The following is a 10,875-nucleotide window of genomic DNA, read 5'->3' as shown; positions in this document are numbered from 1 at the left end:
TTTTTGACATGAAAAGATATTTTTACTTTCTTTTTACTGAAGACCTTTTGTGCAGACCGCAAACCAAGAATGTGTTCGAAGCTTGTTGAAAGTAAGCGACAACACAAAAAAGTGGTCACTGTAGGAAAGCATCAAGCAGACAAGATCAAAAGTGGCAAAAAATAACACAAGTAAAAAGTTGATCGGCCGAATGAACAAACCATGCGAGCAAATATTTGTTTTGGAACAGTTTCGTTACACGCCTTCAAATTTAAGAACTATCCAGCTCGTTTTGAACCGCTACAGCTTCTATCCTGGAAGTTTTATTATATTTGGTGCTTGAACAAGCAGAGCAATGGCTTGATGAAATGTTGGTAAGATAAAGTGTAAAAACGTTCGGTTTAGATTGACTGTGTACAATGTACATAGTCACAAAACCACAGCACCAGAAAAAGCAGATGTTGAAAGCAAACGTTGAATCAATGTCATGATATTATGGACGTGTTTGTTTTTCTATTCAAGTAAACCACGCAATGGCTTTTTTCTGGACATGGATTTCTTTGGAAAGGTTTATAAAATAACGAATGCTTCATAAATAAGAAAAACGGTGTATTGCAAGATGAGGCGGGTAGCCAATGGACGAATGGTTCGACATAGTTATGCCTTCCGAAGCTTTTCTTTCATTTTTACAAACTCCGGCACGGATGACGAAGGCTCGGCATCATCCTTATCATCGCTCTGCAAATAAAATGATAACAAATTGTGACAGCCCGTGATAGCTTTGCATCCTTTATTGACATATACTGTACAATCTTCGACAGCAATTAGTAGACAGGGATGGTAAATTCCCGTGTTTTACAACTTTGCAATTGTTGTCGTAAGGTTGCTTTTCTTATTTGGCAGTAGTTGTAGCGTTTATCTGACGATTGCGAAAGCAGAAGTGCATGTTTCTGCTTTTACTTTCGCATTACAGAAACATGTAACAGAAGCATGCAATTCTGCTTTCACTTTCGTATTCATCAGATGAAGCTCTACCCAGACAATAAATCGGTCGTTTTTTCACATTGATTCAATGTCTGTATACTACAGACATTGAGTTAATGTAAAAAAACGACTGATTTGTAGTCTGGGTACCGCCAAAAAAGATACTAAACCTAATGAACATCCAAACTTTTCACCACTCAAGGTCCCTTTTGTTGAGCCACCAACAAACAAAACCAAATCATGATACAAAAAGAAAATAAAAACAAACGTTTTCGGCTATAAATCTAGCCGTTGTCAATCTTACAATATCATCGACAAAATATTCCAGTGAAACCTACTCAACGCATGGCACTGAAAAGTGGCAGACCAGGCCAACAAATCAACTCTTTTTTACACTGATTTAACACGTTGGGAATCCGTGTAAAAAGAGTTGATAATTTGCTGACTGGGGAGTGGGCTATCTGCAGTAGAGCTTTGAAAAACGTGTCAAGATAAGCGGAAACACCTATGATTTGAAGCGTCAAAACAGGGCTCGAAAGGTTACTTAGAAATGCGTTGTATGGTCGTGCACAAAGGCATAAGGTTTGATTTTTGAATCTTTATCCTCGGACTGATTAGGTCATTCCTGGTAGTTTCGCATACTTATAGACATTATATAGAGGCTTTTGACGCAGGACCGGTTAACTACCGGGATTGACAGAGTAAAGTTTTTCCGATTGCTGAAGTGTTGTTGCCGGGGAATTATTCCATCTATTAGGTGCCGCTGAATGTTCACGTTCACGAAGTCACGCGCTAACCAACTGAGCTATTGGGGCGGATAATAAAACCACATTTGTATATTCAGTTAATTTCATGGCATATTTAAAACACAGCACAGTTAGAAATATCGTCAAAATGAGGCTAACCGTACACGCGAAGTACTTTCACTATTTGAATATCAAAGATGATACCGACTTTAGAAAGTGGCGACTGTTGTTTGCTATATGACGCCTGTTTGTGAACAATACAGAGAAAGAATGAACAGTAAAACCAAAGAATTTATTTAACAGGGATTTTGCTGGATAGATATAGCTTTGTTAGCTCGGCTAATGTTGATTTAAATAAAGCAATGTTAGAAAGAAACATCATGTGAACAAGGGGTTCCCAGCCAGCAAATCAATCTTTTTACATCGATTTAACGTCTGAATATGTTAAGCAAACAGTATGTAAAAAGGGTCTAATTTGCTGGCTGGAATTTGCTCAGCAATAGCTTTTAAGGATTAACCATTTGCCTCAGCGTGGTATTTCTTTGTTATTGATAATGTTCACAGCATGGGATGTTGTGCATCCATCCGTGCGTCATTAAGCAGATTTACTAGGTAATTGCAATAGTTTAATGACGAATAGTTTCTCACTGATGTCGCTCGTAAACCGCCAATGAAACAGAACAGTAAACTACAAACTCGTAAACTACAACAAACACCATTGTACATCACAGTCAGCACTTTGTTGTACAACAAGTGCATGTGACAATGATCCACAGTAAATTGCGACAACTGCAGTACCGTACATAAAAAGTCACCTATTGTTTCTGATATAATTTTCTACTTGATTGTTGTGAATACACTTACGCTACCGCTTTCTTTCTTTCGTTTCTCGAGCATCAGTTCAAATTCGGATTTTTCTGGCTCATTTTTTATCTGGCTTTGATGATGCTGCTCTCGTTGTTTTTCTTGGAACACTTTCGTCAACTCCGACTTTTGATTGAGGACGTTGATGCCTCTGGAATGGTTTGAAATGTAAATTATCCCAAAGTACCGATTTATGGCTACACATCTTCCAAGGTTGCAAAGTGCAAATTGGTACTTATTCAGATCGTCTTTAAAGCATATTAATGTAGGAGTTAATTTTTATCAAGGCATGATTTGTGAAAAACAACAAATCGGTCATATTTTGCATTCATTTACATAAGCAGTATAGCAACGTAGCTGCGGACTAAACGTGCAAGACCTTAGCCATACAAAGTGCATTCGCAGCACACTTTTAAACAGGAAAAGTTTGAAAATGCGTGGTGACATAGAACAAATGTTGCAATACAAAGTTATGTAACCGAGTTAGCGCATCGCTGTGATACAGGAAGGATGGCGTGCTGTAACACCTATTTCATCATCATAACAACACTGTTCGCGGTTCACACAAGCGGTTGTGACACAACGAATTTCTTGATGCGTTTCAGAGAAACAGTAAGCAGATTATAGCGAATTCCAAACTAATAAGCAACTACACTCCACCTTTCAGCACTACAATTACAATCATTTGGTCAAACAAGGCAACAAAACAAACTGAGCAAACAACATGAACATCCCAGACAACAAAATCCGTCATTTTTACAATCTTGCTATCGTGGTTGCATTACCAACAGTATGCAATAAAAACTCCAATTTGAAATGTGGAGTGTTGAAACATTGGTGTTGCAACAATGTGGAGTGTTTTACAACATTTCCCAGCGGTTAAATTAAAAACAATCATGGTAAAAGGAAAAAGCTCAGTAACATACGCAAATGGCATGTAATAATCACTAAGTAGCATACCACAAAGAGTGCAATGCTATGCAGTCATAACTCTTTCTACAAAATTTATCATGATCAGTTATTTCATTCTGCTAAAAATGACGCTTTTTGTTGCATATCAAATGAAGATTCTTGGGATGTTTAATACAAATTATTGGTATATAACGTAACCAGATTGCTACACTCCATTTTGATGCTTGCTAACTTACAGTTTATTGTTCAACTTGAGTTCTCTCTGCATAGTTGTGTGACTTTTTGATTCCAGTACTGGGTTGGCGAGTTTCTTTGGCTGAATTAACAGATCATCATTATCAGCAGGCCGGAAAGCATTGCTATATGCTGGGGGCTCTCGGGTGTGGTAACCTGAAGATGCAGAAGATAACTGAAACGTGTTGCACAAGAGATCTTATAACCAGATAATAAGCTTGACCAAGCACAATGCAGGATGTAGATTGTAGAATGCAATTCAGTCTGCAAAATTGGTTCTTTTCAGGGGTCTGCTACTATTCGGCGAGTCCGATTCGGCGAGTCCGATTCGGCTAATCCAATTCGGCGATTTCCCTATTCGGCGAGAGCCTTTTTCGGCGAGTGCCCTATTCGGCGAGTTTTTGAAATTTTATTTTTGAAAGGGAATTATCGGGTACCGTAGCCTAATTATAATTGCCGTTTTTACATCGTTAAACGTTGAAATCGGGCAGAAAGGAATAAAAATAAAATGTTTGAACTATTAAATTAAAATTCGTTATGTCAGTTCAGTTCAGTTGTTTTTATTTCTGACCATCATATCAAAAACAATACACGTCAACATAGCAAAGGTAGAAGCGACAAAACGCGAACGTTAAAACGTGCTTGAATTCGTCATGTCAGTTTAGTTGTTTTTATTTTTGATCATGACATCAAAACCAATTCCCGTCAACATAGCAAAGGTGTAGAAACAGGTAGAAGCGACAAAACGCGAACGTTAAAACGTGCTTGTGACCGAAGTAAGTTATTGAGTTGAAAGAAATTTGGCACGGTCGTAACACCTTCAGAAAAATTTAAGAAATGAAGGGAAAATAAAAAAAAGAAAATGTTACAAAAAAAAATCATGTTTAATGTCTATAAGTTAGTACTTTTGAATAGTTAAAATGATTAGTTTGGATCAACAAATGTGTGGCCTACAGTTTGGATTGAAAGGAAATCATCGGGTACCGTAGCCTAGTTATCCCGACCAGCAGAAATTGCCGTTTTTACATCGTTTTAACATCGCTAAACGTTGAAATCGTGTAGAAAAGAGAACTTTGCTGACTAGGATACGTTGAAACTGGGAAGCATTCACAGAAGCTCTTCGATTTGTTCCAAGAACCCATTTAGCCTAACAGTTCATTTGTACATTGATTCAACGTCTGAATACATTATCTTAAAAATGCAACGTATCGAAGGATTTCTGTGAATGTTTCTCAGTTTCAACGCAGGCCTTAAAACTCGTGTTTTTTTCCGGCAGCCATCGTGGCCTACCGAGAGCTCCTTCTCGGCAGCCAAATCTGCGTGCTTGGAGGCCAAAATACAATAACGATAGCACAAGTAAATAGCATTAAACTTGCAACAATGTTAAAATGATCACTTAGCGTTGTTGAAGTCTGGGCGACGTCCAGCAATAGAATCGTTGTACCACGCATTAAATGCTTTATCGGGATTGTAATCCGGTATTGCTGGACCATCTAACGACCCTAACGCCTAAATTGTTTTCACTGCTCGCAGCTCAGTAAATTGTTTCAACTGCATACCGCCTTTCATAAAACCTGATCATTTATTCCGTTATGATGTCACCATTGAGGGTGTGAAGTCACTAACCCACAGCAATGGACTTCTAAATAGTAGCATCTGGACTGGAAACTCAGTGGGCAACAGTAGGCCAAACAGTTGGTACAACAGTTGGCCAACAGTGTTAGTTACTTGGCTGTTGGCCCACTGTTGTACCAACTGTTTGGCCTACTGTTGCCCACTGAGTTTCCAGTCCAGATGCTACTATTTAGAAGTCCATGCCACAGCGTTCTCAACTGTGAAGACACGTGTTTTACCCACGGATGTCAACTAACCTAGTTCTCCTTCTTAACAACGGTTCAATGTCCGACAACATTGAATCGATATAAAAACGGCAATATTGCCAGCCGATGTAAATTAGCACTTCGGATTAACACTTCGTTAAAATAAACATCGGGAATTGCAAACAAGATATACAGCGCTGGTGATCGCAGCTGGATATATTCAATACAACAGTAGTGACTATGATGCGCTGTTTCTGCGTCACTCTTTGATACTACATATTTTCGACATTTAATCCACGATCATTCTATTGCGAAATTAAATAATTGGCTAGAAGAAACCGGCGGCCAAACTTGGCTGACGGAGGAGGTAGCACAGGCGGTCATTCAAGCACTACTTAGCGGCCATGGCCGCCGGCTGCTTTAAGGCTTGCAACGTATCCTATTCATCAAAGTTATCTTTTCTACACAATTTCAACGTTTAGCGACGTTAAAACGATAGGCCACACATTTGGTTAGCCTTTTCATTCTGTTGCTACAATGTAAAAATGAACTGTTAGGCTAGCTGGGTTCTCGGAACAAATTTTTGCTGGTAGGGATAACTAGGCTACGGTACCCGATAATTTCCTTTCAATCCAAGCTGTAGGCCACACATTTGTTGATCCAAACTAATCATTTTAACTATTCAAAAGTACTAACTTATAGATATAAACATGATTTTTTTTTGTAACATTTTCTTTTTTTATTTTCCCTTCACATCTTAAATTTTTCTGAAGGTGTTGCGACCGTGCCAAATTTCTTTCAACTCAATAACTTACTTCGGTCACAAAAAGCACGTTTTAACGTTCGTGTTTTGTCGCTTCTACCTTAAAAACAACTGAACAGACATGACGAATTCAAGCACGTTTTAGCGTTCGCGTTTTGTCGCTTCTACCTTTGCTATGTTGACGTGTATTGTTTTTGATATGATGGTCACAAATAAAAACAACTGAACTGAACTGACGAATTTTAATTTAATAGTTCGAACATTTTATTTTTATTCCTTTCTGCACGTTTAGCGACGTTAAAACGATGTGAAAACAGTTAAGCTACGGTACCCGATAATTCCCTTTCAAAAATAAAATTTCAAAAACTTGCCGAATATGGCACTCGCCGAATAGGGAACTCGCCGAATCGGATTAGCCGAATCGGACTCGCCGAAACGGGCCATTCCGTCTTTTCAGAGCCTCTGGTGGGCAAAAACAACTAATTTCTCAAGATGGTGAAATCTCCTGTTAAATTGCCTGTGATACAAAATGTATCTTGGGCTCTGTCTAATGAGCTATAAGACTCAAGCAACAAGATAAATATCATTTGCAATAACAGTGTCCCACAAATATGCTTTCTACATACATAAATTACACATCTGAACAATGCATCTAAACCAGTTGTTCTCAAGTGGGGGCCATTTGGCTCAGAAAGGGAAGCCTTTTTAATTCCCTGTGGGAAATTTGTTTCAGGGAGAAACTGGGTAGGAAAAGCTGTGTAGAAAACCAACCTTACCTATTTACATAAAAAAAAACCTTACTAACAAATAAAAATCTGCAAAACTAGGTTGGTTTAGGCCAGTGTTTCTCAACCTTTTTTGGCCCAATGCCCTCTTCATGAACTGGCAAAATTTTACCGCCCCCCAACAAAAACGATTAATTACGAAAAGCGAATATAAAATAATAAATACTATTAATGCTACAAAAAGTGCTCAATGCCAAGCAAAAAGCCAAGCAGAGCGATATAATTACATCAAATATAGGCTAATTACCAGTCTCTAAAACCCTTACAGCCTGTTTTACCTTAAGAGGGGGATCATCAGAAGGTCATTATTCAAATAGAATTTTATTTCTACTAAAATAAAGAACTTTTGATGATCCCCCTTTTAGGGTGAAACAGGCTGTAAGGGTTTTAGGGACTAGTAACTATATTTGATGAAAAGCAAATATATATTTGCGAGCATGAAAACAGTGTAGGCCTACTGGTAGTCAGTGTGAACCTTGGGCCTGGTGAGAACGTGCCAGTTTCTTCACATCCAGTGTAAAGCCAGTGAGAAACATTCGAAGATCACCTCTTGTGGATATGTCAAGTGGGTTTCGCTGTTTGGTATGTAGCAGAACAACACAGCTGAACCCCTTTTCCACCGGTATGAGGTAGGAAATGCTACCACTAAGATGCAAGCTCTTTGACGAAATCGTTACGCTGGGCGGTAGATGGGTTAAACTAGAATGCTAATAATTTAATATAGAGAATAAAATAATAATATTAACAACCAAAACGCCCCTCTTAAGCCGAGGTAATCATACCGCCCCCTCCTGCAAAATCAAAACGCCCACCAGGGGGCGGTACCGCCCCCGTTGAGAACCACTGGTTCAGGCGAAAATATATGCAAGGAAAAACTGGTTTAACTATAGTGACATATTACGAAAGCCTCTATTTAGTTCAAAATGATGTGCTGTTTCTTCATGATCATTTACCATTTACCTACACTCAGGGTTGCTAGTTTGGTCGTTTTCCTGCCAAACGCAAAAAAACTGGCAACTTTTTTACAGCGTTTAACAAGTAAAAAACGTTTTTATACTTTAGGCAGTTTTTGAAAAGCACATTAACATTGATTTAGGATCGGCAAGTATGAGCTAAGTATACCAAATGAGCTATAAGTCCTCACAGCAAAAACGCTACAAGCTATTCCTAATGACATATATAGGTGAATGTGCCTTTATTGCCATTACAGACATTTTGATCCAGAAAAAAGAAACACTTGACTTTTGCTAGCATGGAGATTTTCTACCAAAATCTACCATTTTTCTCTTTGATTATAATTCTTAACTGCTCAATAATGAGACTGACAGTTCTCACAAATATTAAATAAAGTTTGCTTGTAAATTTGTTTGGTAAAATAGTTTTCTAAATGCTCTTTTTCAAAGTTTTAATTTTATCATTGAGATGAATCTCAAAACACACCTGGAACCAAAGACTATCCAGTTAGTGTCAAAATTGTGTAATTATATTTTCTGTGATTTTTGCTGGGGAGAAATTGGCAATGTAAGTGAAGAGTAAAATGCTGAAAAAAGTCTTGAGAACCACTGATCTCAACAAATAAGCCTTTCACAGATCAAAGTCTTCATATATTAACAATACAGTGACTTCATACTAACAATACATACTACATAGTGAAAACTGTATTATTATGTACATGCACTATTATAATTCGCTTGTAAAGTTGAAAATGCATTTTACTTCAACTTTTGATCTTAATGGAGTGTGTAAGATTGAATGCTTTGTTTGCTGGATTGTGATAATGCACAGGAGTAAACCATTGTATTATTTATTAAGTTTATCAACTTGACTAAAGAAATGAATTTTTAATTTTAATTTTGTAAATGTAAAATGAAATATCACTAGGCTATCAAGTTTCCACCACTAAAATTGATGAAAAAGTGTGATCCATAATGCATAGCTACTACACATTCAAACCTTTATTTAAAACATAAATAAAGTGTTTTTGTGATGTTTGATGACCTAGTTTACCAAATAAAGAACATATCCGTATGGCAGTTAAGTTGAAAAAGGTGGACAGTGAAGGGTTACAAGCAATCTATCATGTTTATTCTGCAGGAAGTACAAATTAAATAAAATAGAGACTGCTTGAAAAGAGAAACACTGGTGATGCCGTAGTACACATACTTAAATAATTATTTCAGTTTTGCTTTGAACAGCAATATAAACAATCTCTTTCTCCATTTTGCTGCCTGTAAGTTAGTAAGACAGTTGGTAATAAATTTAGAAAGCTTATCAAATTTGCTACATATGATGATTAACAGCAAGTAAATAAATAAATAAATAAACTAAAATGAATAACTTCTTGCAAGCAAAATAGACATTAACTAGGCCACTCCTTTAGCTGACATTTTAAGGCAGCTTGCTAAAATGCAACACCATGCACAATAATACCATGGTTATATTATTCATCTTACTATGAATAATAATTAAATCATTTATCTCAAAAATAAACTGCTGTTTATGTACCTATAAACCTATTTACACATCACAACAAGACTTCACCTGCAAACACAGTTTCTGCTTGTAATTTGCTGGAATGGTCCATGTTGTGTTCTAAACATAAACAGGCAGAGTTGATGCTTTTGTAAAACGTATTCAACAATTAATCACTACACCTCTTTTCTCGAAACAACTCATTATTGCAGCGATATTGATATGATATTAATATTACATGACATATCACATATAATACCACATTTACAATGCCGATACATTACTGACTGGTAATCTCTAATCTTAAAGATAAACTACACAAGCAAACATGCAGTATACTAAACAGTGAACACAACTGAAACATAAAAAATAATACTAGTAGGCTACATTGCTTTTTGCAAGAATTTGCAAACTAAATAAACAAATTAAAAATAAGAAATATACTGTAAATACAATATTATAGAGAAACAAATAAATGTACAGGCTACATTCCTGTACAATGTATATTATCATTATAATATACTTTTTTTTGATACTGTACGATCCTAACCTGTACAGAACTACGGTATGTCATGAAACTATTAACAGTAATGCTAGGTTTTCAATTAAGAATTATTTTTATCAGATAGCCTATTGACATTACTTGATCTCTTACAGCTTTTGATTACTTTCTACATTAGAAAGTAATCAAAATGATGATTAGCAGTCTATGCTATTACCTGAAAAAAGGTATTTTTCACAGAAAATTGCAGCCAATTTTTTTGATATCTGAGAATGGATGTGCAACCAGATATAAATTGAAACAAAGCACCGAAAATGAAACAGCACCTTGACTGACACCAAAATTTTTCAACACAATATACTTGATATCTTGGTTTTGTTTCTGTAAAAGCAAAAAGAATTTTAAGACACTACCGGTAGTTCATATACATTTTAAGTTTCCTTTCAGACTATTATAAATCAGGCTGTTTTTGTATGTTTGGTAGGGCATTAACATATAAAAGTGCTTTAAATGGAATTGAATCACTTATGACCAGCATATGGACATAGCACTCCCATGCCTGTTACTTTGCCATAATTTCCACTTGATCTGAAATTATAAATACCCAAAAAAGCTGAAAAGAAGCCAAAATTTCATTTCTTTGTTTAGAAAACATACACATAACCTTAAGCTATTAAGTATTTTGAAATAAATAAACTTTAAAATGAACAGAATGTTTTGAGAAAACTTTAACCGTTGTCGCTGATACTTTCTCACTACCTGACTTTAAAAAGTTTTAAAACTAGCCCAGTTTGACGGGAAGTCGTCAATTTAA

The 10,875-nt window shown here is 36.4% G+C and overlaps 1 protein-coding gene across 2 annotated transcripts in view; it reads right to left on the bottom strand.

Annotated features, from left to right (window-relative positions):
* Positions 1 to 10,437, bottom strand: part of LOC145782304 (protein FAM107B-like) — a 12,582-nt gene extending 2,145 nt beyond the window's left edge. The window contains exons 1-5 of one of the 2 annotated variants that reach the window (XM_082594092.1): positions 10,279 to 10,437; positions 9,629 to 9,679; positions 3,722 to 3,875; positions 2,574 to 2,724; positions 1 to 717 (exon numbers count right to left, since the gene is read on the bottom strand). The exon at positions 1 to 717 is cut by the window's left edge and continues 2,145 nt beyond it. In XM_082594092.1, coding sequence (XP_082450218.1) covers positions 637 to 717; positions 2,574 to 2,724; positions 3,722 to 3,875; positions 9,629 to 9,671 — 429 coding nt within the window. In that variant the 5' untranslated portion in view covers positions 9,672 to 9,679; positions 10,279 to 10,437 and the 3' untranslated portion in view covers positions 1 to 636. The remainder of the gene's footprint in view (positions 718 to 2,573; positions 2,725 to 3,721; positions 3,876 to 9,628; positions 9,680 to 10,278) is intronic. The other variant, XM_082594093.1, reaches the window with a different exon arrangement.
* Positions 10,438 to 10,875: the final 438 nt, after the last annotated feature.

This window comes from Aplidium turbinatum, chromosome 13 (genome assembly GCF_918807975.1).
Source record: "Aplidium turbinatum chromosome 13, kaAplTurb1.1, whole genome shotgun sequence".
Lineage (NCBI taxonomy): Eukaryota > Metazoa > Chordata > Ascidiacea > Aplousobranchia > Polyclinidae > Aplidium > Aplidium turbinatum.
The sequence above is the reverse complement of the archived record's forward strand: the minus strand, read 5'-3'. Positions and strand labels throughout refer to the sequence as shown.